Source organism: Pseudonaja textilis, chromosome 3 (assembly GCF_049901715.1).
Source record: "Pseudonaja textilis isolate UNSWEBS1 chromosome 3, rPseTex1.2, whole genome shotgun sequence".
NCBI lineage: Eukaryota > Metazoa > Chordata > Lepidosauria > Squamata > Elapidae > Pseudonaja > Pseudonaja textilis.
In genome coordinates, this window is record NC_141992.1 from 151,256,610 (window position 1) to 151,276,972 (window position 20,363).

General features: G+C 35.7%; 1 protein-coding gene across 23 annotated transcripts in view; it reads right to left on the reverse strand.

Moving 5' to 3' along the window:
• PTPRM (protein tyrosine phosphatase receptor type M) overlaps positions 1-20,363 on the reverse strand; it is a 465,145-nt gene that overhangs the window by 249,814 nt on the left and 194,968 nt on the right. For all 23 annotated transcript variants that reach the window (XM_087931096.1, XM_026699382.2, XM_087931092.1 and 20 more), the window contains exon 7: positions 8,814-9,107. In XM_087931096.1, the coding sequence (XP_087787222.1) occupies positions 8,814-9,107 (294 nt within the window). The remainder of the gene's footprint in view (positions 1-8,813; positions 9,108-20,363) is intronic.

The following is a 20,363-nucleotide window of genomic DNA, read 5'->3' on the forward strand; positions in this document are numbered from 1 at the left end:
CTAAACGGAAGCAGTTTCTGCCAAGGTAAATATAAGATCTGCTTAGAGCAAAGAACATTGTTGCAAGATGACAAGAAAGTAGGCAGAGCAAATGAAAAATCTGTACCAGTCCCTGGACAGACTGAGGAAATCGCACAGCAAAATGAAAATGATTTGGCTACTTGGGGATTCAGCTATTTTCATATGGATTCAAGTTATTATTTACTGCTTAACCAATAATTCATTTACTTTTGAAAAATTCAGGGCTGGTGGAACTGAACAGCAAACACTGGAATGTAATCCTTAGTCCTGAAAATCATGATGTCACAACAACTGTCTGAAAATAATAGTGTGCAAGTTAACAACCAAATTGTTATGGGGAAAGGCGGGGGGGGGGGAAGAGCACTTGAATATAACCATAATGTTATGAATCATTTTGTTGAAAATTCAACAAGAAATAATAATTTATGTTTCAAATTATTCTAAGAGTGGGAAGAGGAAAGCTCAGGCTTTCTTTTAAAATTGTTTAGTGTTCCCTAGTTCATAAGAAATGCTAAGAAGTTTTAATTTGAGTAGCTGAAATACCCAAGTGATCTCCATGTTTCTAGCTTGTTAACCGAATGCCAATGAAACACATTTTTTTTTCTTTCCCTGTCTTATTTAAACAGCATATGCACACAGAAGTGTGCTCTTTTTAGTGTTTAGCTTGATAATCTGTCAATTGCTCATCTTACTTTGTCAGACCTCCAGCATTTTAGTATCTATTTAACAATTTCTTATTTTCTGCTTTACACTGAACTCTACTTTTAATCTCTAAAATTTCCATTTGATATATGAGAATGATCTTGTTAGAGGAAAGGAAACATCATGGTATCATTAAGAAAAATACTTTTTATCAGATATTTATACACAATTGAAAAAAATATATGTTTTTTTATTGACATCTTCTGACAGAAACAAGTCCATGCTTATTTACTCAGATGTAAACTGGGTTAATTTCCTACATATGTATTTAGAACTGAGGGCTAAGTATGTTCAGAGGTATCATGCAGAACAACATCTCTTTTTACAAAATCTTAAAGAGTTCTAGAATTTTCTGCAAACATATTCCATAAGGGTGTCAAAATAATCAATCTTTCTAAAATATACTTCCAGCATCATTAGAATATTTTATCAGCTAATTTTTTTTACAAAGTATTTAGAGTTTCTTCAAAGTAACTTTTATTGTTTATGTGCCTTTGAGGGGAATAGAATTTCATTTACCATTAGAAAGCTCTAAAAGTTAAGAGACTCCTGAGGCTCGTAGTACAATGTCCTTCAAGTAAGTTACTATACTTCATTGACTCTGGATTACATGCTTAAAAATGTAAGTTAAATTTCTATCATATACTTTTATTTCCTTTCTTTTTCTTTTTTAAAAAAAAGATGTTTTGGCATATGTATATACATTGCATAGAAAATGACACTAGAATAAATTGCAGTTGTGAAAATAAAACTAGGGACAATTGGATACGATTGGCTATGTTGTTTTTACTGCTGTTTACTGCTGAGTAGGCTGCTGCATGAGAAACCTGTGAGTCCAGAAGCTAGATTGTGGGCAATATCTGGCTTGAGGTTGATGCTGAATAACATCAAGACTGAAATAAAATCTTGTCAATCCATTATTTAGTGATGGACATATGGACAGATCTGGCATGTATAATTGAGACCTTTCCAAGACAAGTTTTGATATGCCCCTCCTAGAGATTTGTCCATTGGTCTGATCCTAATAGAGCCCAAGACATTCTAGCTCATTAGGTTGTAGTCCTGGTGGACAATGCATCCTACAACACAGCATTTCAAAGGACCTTGGATAGCAAACGAAAGTAAGTAAGAGCAGTGGGAAGTTTCACAGAAGTTCCCTGCATAAACCATGTGAGACTGGTTGCAGTCAGCAATTCTTTGTTTTTATTATTTAGCTTACTGGTTATAAAAGTCCCCTAAGAAATATGAGGAACTTAGTAATGGAATCAATCTTTTATTTTGCATGACATTAGTAATAAGGAACAGGACTCTCTTTTCAAAACAAATGAAGCAAATCTTTCTCTTTTTTCAGTGGTGGAAGCAAGTGAGTTGGAAAATAAGAGAAAAACTCAATTATTTGCCCAATCCCTCTAAAATTCTGGTGAAAGATGAAGTTCCTTACTTATAGCAATTGTACTTAGATTTATATACTGCTTCACAGGGCTTTATAGACCTCTTTAAGCAGTTTACAGTGTCAACATATTGCCCCCAACAATCTGGATCCTCATTTTCCCGACCTGGAGAGGATGACAATGGGAATACTGATAGCTATTAACTTATCACATCCAGAAGATACCAGATTTAGGAAAGATGTGAAAATTTATCTTTTTACTCAATGGAATATTTTGAGACCAAAAGATTTTCTTCTTTATTGAAGCTACAATTATCTTATTGCAGTGGTTAGCATGTTAAATAACTGATTTTTTCAATGTCTTTTATAGGCATTGAGGATAAGTACTAGATTCTGATGTTGAGTGTGGATGGTGGGTCTCTTCAGGAGAAAGAGCAGTTGGGTGTGCATGTGATTTAACTGAACAACATTTAACCAGCAACGTCCTGCTGGTTCCCACTAACGTTGTGGGAAGTCAGCAGGAAAGGTCACAAATGGCAAGCAAATGGCATGGGAGGCTGCAACTTCTGCAACTTCAAAAACTGGTCAAATTAGGTCAAGCTGAATTATTATTTTTGGACAACAACAACAACAATAATAACAACAATATAGGTTGAGACAGTAAAGATCTTGTGGTTCTTTCAAATACAGATGGATCATCATTTGGAACACAACATGCCAAATATCACAGTGTCATGCTCCTGTCAGAGTCTGAATCCAAGGAGGAAAATGAACAACTGACAGGGAGCGGAAGTGTGGGTCTGTTGGCTGTGGAGGAAACTGGGAAAGGCAAAGTCCAACTGGGCAGAGCAGGGAAGAGATAGAACAAGGGAGAGGGAGTTCAGAGGAAGAACCAGGCCCCCTCTTCATCCTAGGGCACGCAGAGAGGAACAGAGAAGAGAGCAACCTGGGTTGTGTGGCTTACGGGGGAAGAAAGGACCCTGATTCCCTTCATTAGGCACACCTGGGAAGAGAGTTTAAAAGAGATGCAAGCTAAGAGCGGCGTTTGCTGGGAACAAACATGAGTTTATCTTCTGTTGACTTTGGTTATCTGTGTTCCTGGCATCCTCCCAACTGGGTTGTTTTACTGCTGTTTCTTCAGGTATGGAATTCCTTTTCTTGCCCTGCTGGATTAATTACCTCATCTTGCCTTAATTGGACTTATAGTTAAAGTTTTTGTTGATAACTTTTTGGACTTGAATCTCTGCAGCCAAAGATTGGTCCTGGGAGAGTTTTTCTCCAGACCAGAAGGTAACCAGGAGATTGGGCGCAAAGTTGGAGCTAATAAAGGGGCTCCTACTTATTATTTAACTGTATTGCCTTTGTGCCATGTCCCAGGTCATCACACACAGTAGTTGAAAACTGAAGCATACAATTTGTTGATATCACTGTACCAGGAGACGCCAGAGTCAAAGAAAAAACTGAAAAAACTTCATGAAATATTGAGACCTGGCCATTGAAACTATGAGATCATGGATGAAACATTTTGTAACATCATCATCAGGGCACTTGGTACCATGTCCAAGAATTTTGCAAAATACATCAAGAAATCTTTTCATGTGACAACACTGAAGAAATGACACTTGGCTACAATGTAAAATAGTAAGTATACAGCTTGTACAACAGTATAAATATTCTGTCCCCTCAAAATAACGCAACACACAGCCATTAATGTCTAAACTTCTGGCAACGAAAGTGAGACACCCCTAAGTGATGGAATCCTATGTGTCAATATTTTGTTTGGCCACCATTATTTTCCAGCACTGCCTTAACCCTCTTGGGCATAGAGTTCACCAGAGCCTCACAGGTTGCCGCTGGAGTCCTCTTCCACTCCTCCATGATGACGTCACGGAGCTGGTGGATGTTAGAGATCTTGCACACCTCCACCTTCCATTTCAGGATGCCCCAGGGATGCTCAATAGTGTTAGGGTCTGGAGACATGCTTGGCCAGTCCATCACCTTTACCCTCAGCTTCTTTAGCAAGGCGGTGGTCATTTTGGAGGTTTGTTTGGGGTCATTACCATGTTGGAATACTGCCCTGTGGCCCAGTCTCTGAAGGGAGGGGATCATGCTCTGCTTCAGTATGTCACAGTATACTATGGTATTCATGGTTCCCTCAATGAACTGTAGCTCCTCAGTGCCGGCAGCACTCATGCAGCCCCAGACCATGACATTCCCATCTCTATGCTTGACTGTGGGCAAGACACACTTGTCTTTATATTCCTCAACTGGTTGCTGCCACACACACTTGACAGCATCTGAACCAAATAAGTTTATCTTGGTCTCATCGGACCACAGAACATGGATCCAGAAATCCATGTCCTTAGGGGCTTGTATCATGCCATTGTCGGAGTCTGAATCTGAGGAGGAAGCAGTTTAACAGGACAGGTTCCAATCAGAGAAGGCCTCTCCATGGTCAACCAAAGAAGTTGAGTGCCTGTGCTCAGTGTCATATCCAGAGGTTGGCTTTGGGAAATAGACGTGTGAGTGCTGCCAGCATTGCTGCAGAGGTTGAAGGGGTGGGGAGCGGTCAGTGTTTCAATGCTCAGACAATATGACACACACTGCATCAAATCGGTTTGCAGGACTGTTGTCCCAGAAGGAAGCCTTTTCTAAAGATGATGCACAAGAAAGCTTGCAAATGGTTTGCTGTAGACAAGCTGTGGACCCAGGGTGGGCCTGGGTCTTCCTCTGAACTCCCTCTCCCTTGTTCTACCTCTACCTGCTCTGCCAAGCTGGACTTTGCCCTTCCCCAGTTTCCTTCACAGCCAATGGAGCTACACTCCCACTCCCTGTTAGCAGTTCCTCTTCCTCCTCAGATTCACACTCCATGACAGGGGCATGACAACAGTTTATTGCGTATCAAATGTGATAGACAAAATGAAGACAATTTATCTTACAACTTATACCCAGAAGTTGAAAAGCACAAGCTATTCTTGCGTGGCCTCCATAGTTTCTATCCCAATTTAGGCAGAAGCCACAGATATTTTGCACAATTTGGAATTGAAATTAATTTAACCTAGGATCTTAACCTCTGGTACTTAGTTTATACATTTGAATTCTCAAGTACGCAAAAGATTTTCATAAAGTATGTGAAAACAGTTTTTCTGCAAATTCTATAGCTGCCTTTTGGCAAGTCTTATTTTCTTTCATTCTAATTATAGATGCAGCTTTATTTACCAATGAAAGGCTGTTCTAACTGAATGGCATCTCATTGTGTTACGCAAAAGTATATTTCAAGCATTTGGGGGAACTATTAAGACTTCTTAAAAAAAAATCCTGGTACAATGCTTTGAATTGCAAAGTGGTCTGTTCCTCCCTAAGGGAACAAGCTTGCAGCATACAATTATCACTACAATTGAAAGGTATTGTGATTCTGTTCTTAAAGGAATCTCTATTCTTTTAATCTGATAGTGCACATTTTAAGAATAGTTCCCTGCATCTGCTGACTTATTATACATTTAAGTTTTAAACCATTTAAAGTCTTGGAGTGATCATTCCAAGACTTTAAATGGTTTAAAACTTAAATGTATAATAAGTCAGCAGATGCAGGGAATATATCTATATCTATATCTATATCTATATCTATCTATCTATCTATCTATCTATCTATCTATCTATCTATCTATCTATCTATCTATCTATCTATCTATCTATCTATCTAGAAAGAGAAACAGTTTGGTTTAGTTGAAGGCGTCCAGCCAAAAACCAGGACACCATGTGTTTAATCTTGCCTTATGCATAAAGCCTGCTGGGTAACCTTGACCCACCCATTTTCTTTCAGCCCTAGGAAGGAGACAATGGTAAGCCACTTCTGAAAAACCTTGTTAAAAAACTACAGGTATCTATTCAGGCAGTCTGAGATTCAGGCATATTGAACAACAACAACAAAAGAGGATATAGTAGTAGAGCTAAACTTAGCAAAAGAAGAAAGATTAGTATGCATCTCCTAATTACTACTTTGCTGTTCTCTTGTTTTGTCCCCAGAATGGCAAAATACCTGTAACAATTACTTTTTGTAACCAACTTTCTATCCTGAAATATTTCAGCTAAATTATTTAAATGTGTTTATATAATCAAGCTTTTCCTTGTATTTTTCAAAAAAGATTCATTTAATTAGGAGAAATGTTTAAAAATAGGCTTATAATTTTCAGAGGTTTTTTTTTATATTTTGAATGTTTCTACAGCACTCTTCAGAGTAGTCAAAAGTTTTTAGTATACTTAAATAGACACTCAACATACTATTCCCTTTGGATTGATCAGCTTCATCTGTCTATATGGTCACTGAAGATAGACACTGATTTCAATCAATCAAAAGAAAAATATTGAAAATATGGAAAAAGGGTAAGGAGTAACATGCAAAAGTAATTAAAATCACATGACAAAGAGAAATTATTTATTTATTCATTTATACCATTCACTGTCTCTATATATTTCTACCATAAATTGTCACAAATTCCATTATGTCCATATATTCAGCTCATACATTCATCCTTTTCTGGGTTTCCTACAATCTTATTTATACACTGAAATTTCATGTTTATCATTTATACATAGATTTGTTTGGCTTATTTGTTTATACTGAAGTTTTGCTTCAATTTATATAAGGGATGGCAATTCCTTAACATTGGCAAACTAGTTACAGAAAGTGAGAATTATAGTTCAGCAATATTTGGAAATTCATAAATAGTGTATTTACAAGAAGAAAAATTAGCAGTGCTAATTACAACAAAAGAGTTTATACATGGAGTTTACAAGGACCGGTACCTTGCATTTATTCACTCAAGTATACAGCATGTATAGGTCGCAAATCTGAGAAGAATGTAACCTATTGTAAAAAGTACACTGTGGGGCTGGGCCAGTTGAAACCTTTGCACCAAATGAACAAAATGTTTATTTTGGCTGCAGAATGGCTGTCTTTTATTTTACTCAAAATTTATAAATCCTGCTGTAAATCCTGAGGACCACCTGTAATCTTAATTTTCTATTTCTGGTTTTGTGAGGTTTTGTTATCATGTTGCCATTTAAACATTTGTTTTTTACTTTTTTGTTATGTTTTGCAAACTACGAAATACTCTGGGGAACCCTTTAATATTAAAAAAACTCCACACGCACACACATACACTTTAAACATTTAAATACATATTTGTATCGGCATCACATGTGTAAATCATTAAATTAGTTGCCATGGTGACAGGCTATATGTCACCCTGAAGCTTCAATATTGCTTGATATTTTTCAGGTTGGCTAAAAAATAGGAATAAGGTGTCAGGGAAACTATATTTTACTAGTAGATAAATGTTAATAGACCTACACTTTCTGGCAGCTGTGGATGCTAATTTAACCTTTTGCTTTTGCTTTCATACTTACCTGGTACTAGTGTATTTCCAAACCTACCACTCTAACAATTCGTGCCTCACACTACTGAATAAACAGAAAGTACCACTGGCATCCTTTCCTAACAATCACAAAACCATATATTTCTATTACTGATTTATCATTTGTTGCTTGTATGTACAATGAGAGTTTATGCAATGGATACAAATTCCGTGTGTGTCCAGTCACACTTGGCCAATAAAATTAATTAAATTTCACTGTCACCATTAGAGTTATAATAGAGGATGTTAAAAAAAATCAACTGTTTTCTTTATGATTGTCATTATTATTTTTTCAGAGACTCTTTTTTTAAACTGCAGCAATATTTTAACCAACCCAAAGAATAAAACTGATTTGTAAGGAGTTCTCTCTGCAGTTAAGGATTATTAGGATGTATACTTATACAAAAAATACACAAGACACATTGTACTAAATCTTTTACTACTGGATTTTAGGAAGGTGCACACAATGATTTGGGGAAGGTTTTAATGTCTGCTTTCTCCCAATATTAATGATGTAATTATATTCATATAATTATATAATATTTATTTGATAATTTTTAAATTTGTTGTTTATATTTTTATAAGGCAAATGGTGGCTTCTAAAAATTTATAATAGTGAATATCCTAAAAGACTTTGATAAGTTAAATCAATAGTAGAGAACAAAACAAAAATTAGATTTATTATTTTGTTATTATTCTCATATTTACGGGTGAGATGTTTTGGTCAAGTGTCCTTTTTTAGTGGCATAGAAATCAGATTTGATTATTCTTTTCCCATTTGTTCAGTTTGGCTAAAACCAGAATGGTTTTAGAATTAGAGATCAATTAGTGATCATTATGAAGAATCTTATTAATCGAGATTATGTTCTTCCTTGAAAAAAACACTAACAAAGGTATCTACCATTAACTACTTATTTTGAATCTCTAAAGAGAATGTTTTTCTCTCAGAAAGTTGCCTATTGATGAGCCAGCAATAATTTTCTCTCTTGGAGTAACTTTATGAAGTACCCAACAGAAAATAAGACATATAAATGCATTTGTTCCCTACCTGGACTGAAACAGCACTATATTCAAATCCAAACTTTCAAGACGATAGAAAATAATATATCATAGTATTAAATATATGCTTCATTTTAAATGCAAGCAGTAACATTTAATAGTGTTCTACTAATGTCTACTAAGGTTAAGTAAGTAGTAACTGCTAGTTTTCATATTTTACAATTGAACTAGTATTTTAAAATTCAGTTATTTCAAGTAAGATGATGAGTTTGTGAATTACTTACCTGCACATTTTGTCCTTGTTTTAAGTGCTGGTCCAGGAGATCCAGTACCCCCTTCACCTGGTCTAGTGAGCAGCACACTAATTTCGTATTCTGTGTCAGGATCCAGGTGTCCAATTTTATACTTTGTCGAATCCACTGGTTGTATATCATACCAGCTTCCACTTGAGGTGCGATATTCTATTTGTCTCACAATGATGGGTCCATCTCCATTAATAGAATTGGCATTCAACTGTATCCACAAATAGGTTGCACCAACTGATGACAGCTGAGGAGGTGCAATGGGAACCGGGGGCTCTGAAACATAAATAATGATATATAAAAACCTGCATCTAACACAAAACTTTTCTATAGTTCTGACTTTTCCGCAAAACTATTGTTACTAATTATTTGTTCTATTCAGAATGCAAAAGAAGGGACTTGCGCGCTCTCTCTTTTTCAGGATACAAGGTGGAAGACCAAAGCCAGTTTCCCACTTAAAATATAGATAACTTCATTTTACTTTTCAAATGCACTATATTTATTTATGCTTTTGCATAATGTACTTTCCTTGGTGGACACACATTTCTAATTTTATATCACTTTTTGATTAGAGTGCATAATATATGAGGACTAACTACTAACATTCTCATTTTTATGATCCTATTTTATGACTCTATTGGGGATAGAGTCAGGGGGATTAAACGGAGTTGACTAATTATTGGCTGGATACCCTTCTGATGCTTATGAAGAGTTAGCAGCAAATATTTTTTCTTTGTGCCCTCGGAGAAAAACCTCTGCTGCCTAGGATTGAACTCACAACTTTCTGAGTGGGAGGCAAGCGTCTTCACTATACCATCACAGTTCCTGTGGTCTATATACTAATACTCAGACATTTAAAAACAGTGAAGTTTCTAGTTCTTTATAGCCATTAGAACAATGATTTAATTAGTTTTCAAGAAATCAGCCTTACTAGACTGAATGTGAATTTCTCAGAACGCAAGTGCTATCTTTCCTTTTCACTACTACTCCTTCATTTTAAATGTCATCATAGAGGACTGTGACAAAACCTTGTTTTCATTTCCTGTTGGCTTCCATGCTTACATTTTTCCTTGATTCAAGCATATTCATTTATAAACTCTCAGTTTTTAATTTTCCAGATTGTCTTTATATTACTGATACTGTAGTATATTGCTTGATACTGTGTTAAAAAGACTATCTTGTCTTAAGTAAATTCAAAGTAACTAAAAACCAATTACTCCATTCCATAATCAACAAATGACAATTTACAAAATAACAAATATGAAATCTGTTCTCCTAAAATGACATCTAATAATTCTATTCATTATTGTGATTAACACTTCCTAATGGAGATAGATGAGCTCTTTATCACTCATCTCCAATTAATTTAGAAATGATCTATACTTTTTTTCCAACCAAAGCCAGAACTCATAACATTTTTCAAATGTTCTTCTTCCTTTCCTAATGAAAACATGACCTCTACTAATTATACAACTCTCTGCTTTGGCTCTGAGGAATATTCCTGTTAAGATTTAAGATATTTCTGTTATTTTGCACATGAACTAGAACAGCCTGTGAAAGCAATACCTTTATTAAACCTTTCTCTAGGTTGGATTTTAATCCATATTAAGGAAGAATTAAGAATCTTAAAATCCTTATCCATTTTTTTTTGAAGCTAGCATTGCTAAGCCACTTGTCCCTCAACTTGAAGCTGGTAATTTTACTGAAAATCAGGAGGAATGTGATAGTGCCTTTTCTGACAAACACATTTTATAGGCATAAATGTTCATGAACTGCAGCTCAGTTCATAAGATGCAAAAAGTGGCTTGAGTGATATAAGCTTTAAACTCAGATGAGGCAAGGTGGGAAGGAAAAGAAGATAGGATGGTTTGGCAGGGTATCAACTAGTAAGATCACACCTAGAATACTGCATCCAGTTTTGGTCACCACATTATAAAAAAGATGTTGAGACTCTAGAAAAAGTACAAAGAGCAACCAGGATAATTAAGGGACTGGAGGCTAAATACAAAGAACGGTTGCAGAAACTGGGCTTGGCTAGTCTAGTAAAGAGAAGGACCAGGGCAGACATGATAGAGGTCTTCCAATATTTGAGGGGCTGCCACAGGGAGGGAGGGGGTCAAGCTATTTTCTAAAGTGCCTGTAGGCCAGACAAGGAGTAATGGATGGAAACTGAACAAGGAGATATTTAAGCTGGAAATAAGGAGAAACTTTCTGACAGTGAGAACAATCAACTCATGGAACAGCTTTCCCTCAGAAATTGTGGGAGTGCCATCACTTGCGACTTTCAAGAAGAGATTGGACTGCCATATGTCAGAAATGGTGTAGGGTCTCCTGCTTGGGCGGGGGTTTGGACTAGATGACTTACAAGGTCCCTTCCAACTCTGATTATCTGTTATCTGTTAACTAACAATTGCTAACAATCACTGCTGAGAGGAACCAAAGTCAGCAATCATCAAACCAGATATGTTATCAAGGAAGGTCTATTGATTCCTAGGAGTGGAGATGAGTGAAGTGGAGTGGAGATGAGTGAAGATGAGGAGTGAAGTTGATCCAACTGATCAAATCTACTGATAACTATCCCTTTCTTGTTTTATTTTTGAACAAATTACACAGTCAAAAAGGTCCTGAAAAGAATATTGAGAGACTATGAGGAGCTAAGAAGAAAAGAAAAAGAATTTAGATTCAGGTCATGTCATGTTTTCATCCATACTTCTAACTGAATTTCATTGCCCAAGGAGGGAGGATTGTGGAGGTAAATGGCTGGTTCAAGAAATAGTGTTACTTAGAAAACTTTGGATTTGGTGGTCTGATTTCTATCTAGAGAAAAGGCCTCTGGTAAGAGATGGGTTGCAGCTCACAAAGACTGAAATTAATACTGCTGAAAAGTATCTTGATTAATTTGTCTACAATATTAAATTACATCAGGCAAAAGATGTCAATATCATAGCTGTTCTCCAAGTGTAAGTTTGAAGCCTGTAAACCATACGACAAGAAAGGAAGTGGCAATAAGGCATATTCAGGAATATACCAGGAGATCCAAGAAAACTTAAGAAAAGTACTACTAAAGAAGTCAGATACCTGTACATCAATGCTCAAAGTATGCTCAGAATGCTGAGAATGATCAATGCTCAGAAAAAAGCAGGGATAACTTGAAATCCCAGTATGAGGATGGCAAATATGACTTTGTTAGTATTATTGAAACCTGGTGGAAGAGAATGTATTAGAATGTGATACTAGAAGGGTATAGCTTGTTTAAAAGAAACAGAGCCAAAAAAGGAAGCGGGGAGGGTTATATTATACATAAACAAAGATGAGATACCTCTAGGGAAATTCATGACCTCAAGGGTGAAAACCAGTAGTGGGATTCAAATTTTTTTTACTACCGGTTCTGTGAGCGTGGCTTGGTGGGCATGGCATGGGAAGGATACTATAAAATCTCCAATCAGAGATGGTATTTGCCGGTTCTCTGAACTACTCAAAATTTCTGCTACTGGTTCTCCAGAACTGGTCAGAACCTGCTGGAGACCACCTCTGGTGAAAACTATACCCAAAGCACTTGGCTGAATATTGAGGGGAAAATAAACAATATTCTACTGCAGATATGTATTCAGACCATTCAATTAAATAGGTGAAAATTTCACAAATCAGATTTATGTACAGAAAACACACATTGCTCTAATGAGCTATTTCAACTATCCCAACATGTACTGGAAATCAAATTCTGGCAAGTGGGAGATCCAGCAGATTCTTGGTGTGCCCCTGTAGACAAGTTTATTACCCAAAAGAAGAAGGAAAGAAATAGACAATCAGCTAATTAGAACTCAGCATAATTCACTTAAGACAGAAATAATAGAAATTAGTCTGATTATTGTCTAGTCTAGATTTTCAGACAACTGACTTCAATAAACATGGGGGAAAGCAGAAATAATTCCATGGATGGAAATCCTGAAGGAAAAAAATAATTCAGGAGAGTTGAAAGATTTTTTGCAAAAACAAAAAACAAAAAAACCTCCTCGGTTAATTAAAGCCCAAACACATACAATACCAAACAGAGAAGAAAAATGAGACAAAGCTATAACACTAGTGTGGCTGCATAAAAAGTCCCTGGTAAATTGACAGCAGAAAAGAAATAGGTCTTAAAATGAAAAGGATGGCATATTCAAAATTATTCACCAAAACTATTCCCAGTAACAACAGTGCTGAAAAAAGTACTTATGACAGGTTTTCACATTTATGACCACTGGAGCATCCCAATGGTCATGTGATCAAAATCCAGGCGCTTGGTATCTGGCATGTATTTATAACAGCTACACTATTCCAGGGTCATGTGATCACCATTTGTAACCTTCCCAGCCAGCTTCTCACAAGCAAAGTCAATGGGAGAAATCAGATTCACTTAATAACCACATGATTCACCTAACAACTGCAGCAAGACACTTAACTGTAGCAAGAAATGGTTGTAAATCAGGAAAAACTCAATGATGGAAATTTGGGGTTTAGTTGTGGTCATAAGTCAAGAATTACCTGCATATCGAAAACCACTCATTAGGAAATATTCCAAAACTGTAAGAATGAGATTATGCTATGGCATAGATCTGGCTTCCCAAACCTATGGGCCGAGGCCCACTAGTGGGCTGTGAGGGAACTGCAACAGGGCCGCGGAAATAGCCAGTGAGCACATATGCACAAACACACATGTCCTCACTTGCGTGACCAGTGGACAACCATGCGTGCCCTCCATTTGCATGACTGGCAGGTGCACATGCACACTGCTAGCACCAATGAAGCTGCATGCACATGCACGCTTGCTGACCACTCGAGCAGAACCATTCCCCTGCCAATCTGCAAAGTTGGAAGTCTTGGTGAACTCTGGCTTAGAATTAGCTACAGCTTGCAATGAATGCCAAAAATAACCCCTAAATAGAATATTTGGGCATATACCGGACAAGAAGAAAAGAGTTGAGGAAATGTTTGGTCCACTGGTTAGAAAAGTTGAAAGGATGGTGAAGGTTGGAGACAAACTAAAATTGTTACAGTCTTTAAAAGGGGAGGAAATTAGACCCAGGACATTATAAACCAATCAACTTACATCAACTTGGGAAATTTTTTAGAAAAGATAATCGAACAGTGGGTTTGCAAGCACATAGAAAGAACAAGGTAATTATTAAAAGCTACCATGTACTTGTTAAAAACTATTCATATGATTGTTAACACTATTATATAATCCGTAGTATCTGAGGGTAGGGCATAATCCATTGTGTGGAAGCTTTATAGAATTTTACAGAGTAAGATCCAAACTCAAAATAAGAGGCAACAGGAGAGATACTATTTCCTGGAGTTAAGTGCTCCATCAATGGATATTTTGAAAGAAAGATTGGACAACCATCTGTTTGGATGGTCTAAAAATTCCTGCACTGGATAGGGAATTGAATTAGAGATCCACCAAAGTCCCTTTCCGACTTATGATCTTCTGACTATTGGTCTTCCTTTTTCCTACTAAAAACAAGTGTTAATGTATCTAGTATAGCCATGTATGACATAGACCACAACTGACTAAGCCTATAATTATTAAATAATAGCACAAAGATGGTAAATGTCATAGAAAAAAATAATACAGGTACAGATGTATTTCATACATCGGTTACTTCTACTTACAGGATAAAAATGACAAATCCCTTAACTCTTTAAAATGCCTACATAATTTTTCTTAATTATTTTATTCAATCAACAGACACTCATTATTAGTATGCAATGCTAAACTAGCTTAAACATTTTAATATTTATTAATTCACTGTCATTTCAAAGACATTTGCTCCATTGTTCATAATTCAGACCTTTGTGCAAAATCTGTGCAATTTAAATAGCTAAGGCTTAGCTCGAAATGATTTAGGTTCATTTAAAATCATTAGTGTGTTTCTTCAACCAAAACACAAAACAGAGCATCCTGAGGCATTTATGTAGTCATGCTGAAACAACAGTTAATTATGTTCTGATTTCAAGTGCTGATAAGGACTGTTGAACTGCCATTCAAAATTCATATTCAGGACTGAGGCTACCGAGGTTAGTACTTAAACCAATTTATTTTAGGTTATACAAGTATTTTAACAGACTTTATTTTTAAAGGTATTGTATCCCTGAGGGTACTTTATATGAGTACCTGATGTGCTCAGAACACCAAAACCCACCACTATAGCTACTATAATATGTGCAGAAATACATCTGCCTATTCCAAGTTCTTAGGAAGAAGTTGATAAGTGAACAATAATGCCAAATCTATGCAGAACACTTGGCTGACTGCAATGAACAACAATAACAATAATAATTTTTGGCTGAAATTACCCCACTTAAATTATATGGAACTGACTCACAATAGATTTAAATTCAATAGATTTAAAACCAAAAAGTTATCTCTGCAATGATATCTCTGCTCCTGCCATTAGGCAGAGTGAGAAAGTCATTATTATGCTTGATTTTGCTTTAGGATGTCAGAAAAGGAGAAGCAAATTAGCTATTTCCTAATAGAAATTTCTGCTTCAGGAACTAAACTATTAGCTTTGGGCATTATGTTCTTATACTTGGGGGTGGGAGGTGAGTTCTTCCAAGTGTTTGCAACTCTGATGGTGATTCAGAGATTATCCTTTTGTACTATAGTTTAAACATTGATCATACTTCAATGTTCAAAAAGATGAGTAAGGACAGCTATTCCTGAATGGCCACAATGTGAGAATTACTTGAAAATTGCACGGTAGATAATTCAAATACCAATGAGTCATACATACAGTCATAGAAACCAGTCCCTGCTATGTTTTTAGTATTAAGATGTAAAAAGAATGTTTGTCAGGTGTGCATGAATGAGTCACTAAACAGAAAACCATTAAAAGTTCCTATACATAGCAATCATATCAGAAAAAAATACTGTAAATTTTACTATTGTAAACAAATAATGTGGTTGGACCAAAGGTACAGCTAACACTGAGACCATCAGGCTATACCTTATTGTGCAATCAATCTATCACTTGAATCCAACACATCTGGAGGGCATCCAATTTGAGGGAATTTAGTTTAACTTATCTGACAGGATACAATGTATCAGTCAAATAAATAATAAAATAAAAGTAAATTCTAATTTTAATACAGGTTACTAATAATAAATAAACAGAAGAACAAAGAAACATTTTGATATCCAGAAAAACAATGTGCTTTGTCAAAAGCATTCTTTGAGTTGTCATCTTATAAAATGCGAAAGTGTTCTCAACACACTCTATTTTCAAATTAATACTTGAAAACATTAAACATATTATCCAGAAGTCAAATGTTCAAACTGCATTGTTTCAGAAGAAATACTGAAAATACATGAGGAAGAGCATTCCTGATTTTCCAGCAAAATTAATAATTACTTAGGAAAAGTAGTTGGTTTTAAATTCGACATGACTAAGCTTCTTGCACTGTAATTTAGTCTGAATCCTAAACTGAATTGTAACAGAATCTGACCTTGGAAGATGGAGAAGCAGAGGGTTGAAGTAGAGTGGAAGAAATGCTGCTTAAAGAACAATCTGATAAAAAGGAAAGGAGAAACAGGCAGAGAAAAAAACTTAGAAAAAAATCTAAAAGAGACGGCAGATTTGTCCTTTCAGACTAGCCAGATTCTGTTAATGTTGTCTTATAATAAAATGGAATTAGTTCATCTTGTTGTGTTTCTGTCTGGTCTTCTTGGGAATCTTGCAAGTCTGAATCTTCTGCTATCTTTTTTAACTGTATGATTAGTTTACATTTTTTTACAGATTAAGAGAGTTGGAAGGGACCTTGTAGGTCATCTAGTTCAACTCTCCGCCTAACAGACCCTACACCATTTTTGACAGCTTTTTCTTGAAAGCTTCCAGTGAGTTAGAGCAGATCCTTTCTAAGTTTCTTTCCCTGCCAAATATCCACCTGTAGCTGATTTCCCTTTTACCTGAATCTTCCCTAGGCAGCATGTAACTCATTTTGCCCCATTCCAAAGTCATTTTCACATTCCATTCTATGAATATGCCAACATTACTCCAAACAGTATTCCAATTTATATTTTATAGCAACAGAATTATACCCAACCATATTACACAGTAGGTGCAATACTTTTCAGGAAACTACCGAGTAGTCTTTCACTCAGAATAAATCATTTGTTCCTATGTTATTAATAAATAAATGGTAAACAACAAGATAACTTAGAAGAATAGGAACAGAGAGTGTGAATATGTGGATACCAGTGGTGGGATTCAAATTGTTTTACCACTGGTTCGGTGGGTGTGGCTTGGTGGGCATGCTTTGTCTAATGTCGGTGCGCAGCTTTCCCCAAACCAGCTGAAACCTGCTGTGCCAAGCAGCTGAGGGGATAAAGAAGAGAAAATCGCAGTGGTGGGTGGGAGGGCCGATTCTACACTTTTCTCTTCATTTTCCTCTCAGCTGATTGTTGGAGGATTTTTTTCCTCCTCTCAGCTGATCCTCGGCTTTTTTTTACTACTGGTTTGGCTGAACTGGTCCAAACCGGTAGCATACCACCACTACAAATACACATATGTATATATGTATTTGCATCCAGAAACAAAATTTTAAAGACCAAGGCAGATGGAATGCTAGTATTTTCATCAATTTACATGTCTAATTTTGTGAAACATTATCTTGAAGCTTGCCACAGTTTTCAAAATGGTGTTTTCCTCACATTTACATTCCACTATCTGTTCTACAGGTGTATTCTGGGTTATTCAGTGTGTGACATCTTCCTTTTAACATTAAGAAATCAAAACCAGAAATACTAAACCTAGTTTCCTCCCACCCCTTATTTAAACATCTGACAAAACGCTTTGTATTTCTGACAGCATTAGATTTATTGTATATGACCTCAAAAAATAATTCAAACTATTATAATCTGGAATTTCCTTGGGAAGCTTTATTCTATTTCCAAACTAATCTCTGTTGCAGCTGACCAATATTAGAAAAGGATCTACATAGTGGACACATAAAATGCTAATTTAGTCCCCATTTAATCTACTCTTTTCCATTTTTACGTCTGATTTCTTTTATGTTAACCTGTAGAAACAGAGACACTAAGCTATATGCCCATTTTTGATAGTTGTGTGTTTTACAATAAATGGATTACATGTTTTGAATTTTTTAAAACTCCACAACAGATTATAGGGAGCAACATTATGTAACTAAAATGGTCAGCCCTTCAAAGAATAAACTCTCTTCACTGTCTCCTATCAATATTAATATAAAATTGAAAGTATTTTTAGTATTAATTTATTTTATATAATTTACCTTGTATATTTTTTTAGAATTAATTTACCTTATACACTTTGTATCAATTACTCATTGTAGAAAAAAAAAGAAAATACAACTTTTCATATGTAATCATGTTACATATGGATTATAGCATGTTTTCTTTTTTCTAGCTCCTAGGTGAATCAGTTCTGATGCCATGGCATAAGCAGCTAAATGGACTGGACTGGACTAGACACTAGACTGGACAGAAGTGAACTACAGATTGCTTTTCCTGGGATTTGCTTTCCATAATATAGAAACTGAAATTCATGGCTGGTTTTATCAAAGAAACATAGTTTCTGACTCTTGATTGAAAGAAAACAAGTCAAAGTTACTGATAAACAATGTGTTTTGTTTAGCTGCTTTTGCCAGCAGCAAAAGTCACACAAGAAAGTCAAATTTGCATCGTCTCTTCCTTTTTCCTTTGTTTGGCAGGAGGCAAAAAAACAAACTGCTTCCATTTTTAATTAATATTAAATCAAAATTGAGACTGACATTTTAATTTATGATTATGAAATAAGACAGTCTCATAAAGGCTTTTATATCTAGTTTGTTGATCAGTTCTGTTTGACCTAATCAGACTTCATTAGGCATTTGGACTTAATAAAGAATTCTGGCTGATTTAAAAATGAAAGCCCTAATGCTCTTGAAGGCATGCAAAAATCAGAAAGGAAATTAAATTTGTTTTTTTAATTCATATGTATAATGCTAAATTATGGTCTGGAATTATGTTCAAAAAGACCCACGTATGCCATCATTTTCTTTATATAAATGCCTACAAATACAAAAAAAAATGCATGATAAATCCCAAAAATGCAGCAAAAATACTAACATTATTATTATTTCTGTGGCTTAACCATTCAATACTAACCAGAAAGCCTGAAGGGGAACTCAGAAAAGTGTGCTCAGTTTTACTTTACCTGATAATAATAAATTAAAACCACATGCTTCATTGAAATAAGCAATTTTTGGTGAAACGTAATTAAAGAAATGTAAATACTGTGTAATTGTTTATCAGTAACCAGGTAAATGAGCTTAAAGACTTCATAATGATGTTAGTTAAATGTAATCTGTTCCAAGGTTAGTACACTGTTTAAATAGGCTTTTTAGGTCACACGGAATGATCTGCATGTGGTCTCATAAAAGCTAAAGCACAAGCAACAGGGATTACCATAATTACTTCATCAAACTACAAGTAGCTAATGGGATTATACCCTAAGGGTAAGCAATTATTCCCTGTATACAGAATAAATGTGCTGAGAGAGGTGGAAAAGAGCAAATATTAAAGCAATAGGTCCAACATCACAGAGTGAAGACCAATGGAAGTAAATTGCTATAACTTCAAAAAATCATGAGTTTCTTTGCCTCGTTTTCCTCTTTCTCTGGCTGTAATTTTTGTTGACCCTCTTACACACACACACACACACACACACACACACACACACACACACAATACATGCATCACACATATATACATACACGCATACATATTCATCATATTATTCCTTTCAGACAAATCAATGCTATACAAAGCTTATAAAGGAATAAGAAATGGCAAGGTGAAGATATTAAAAATATGAGATGAGAAGTAGATAAGGAAACATAGTTCAAAATAGTTTCATGCAAAACGTTTACTGTAATTCTGCACCATTCTACCTTTGCAAATTATCTATGCTTCCACCTTCCGCACACTATATACTGCTTTGTAAATTGCTTTTCGTTCTTTCAATTTCTCATTTCTATCTTTTGCGTGATCATATCAACAATGAAGAACAACGATTCTCTTGATCGTTCCCTTCATTTATATTCATTAACTCTGTCTTCATGCCAAATCACTTCAACGTATCACAGGTGGACCGACTTCCCAGTTTTATATTTTCCTGAATAAACTACTAGTGCAGTAAAGACCAGAATTGGGACCAGAATTTTTGTTGCCAAGCAATATGGTTATAAAGTGCAATATTACATGACTGTAATGCTTACTCAGCAATTCCATCACTTCCCATTGCCATTGTTAACCAAAAACTGTGGCTCGCTATGTGAGAATCCACATGAAGCTATGCCATTTTGTGCTTGGTCTCGCCAAACTCCATGCTACAGTAAGGAAAGGGACTGTTACATCTTCAATGCCTTCTACTCACCTATCTTTCCCCTATTGTCCACCCCATACACTGCCTTGTGGAGCAGCAAGGAATCCCAGAATCATGTAACTCTGGGACTGCTTCCCATGCTGCA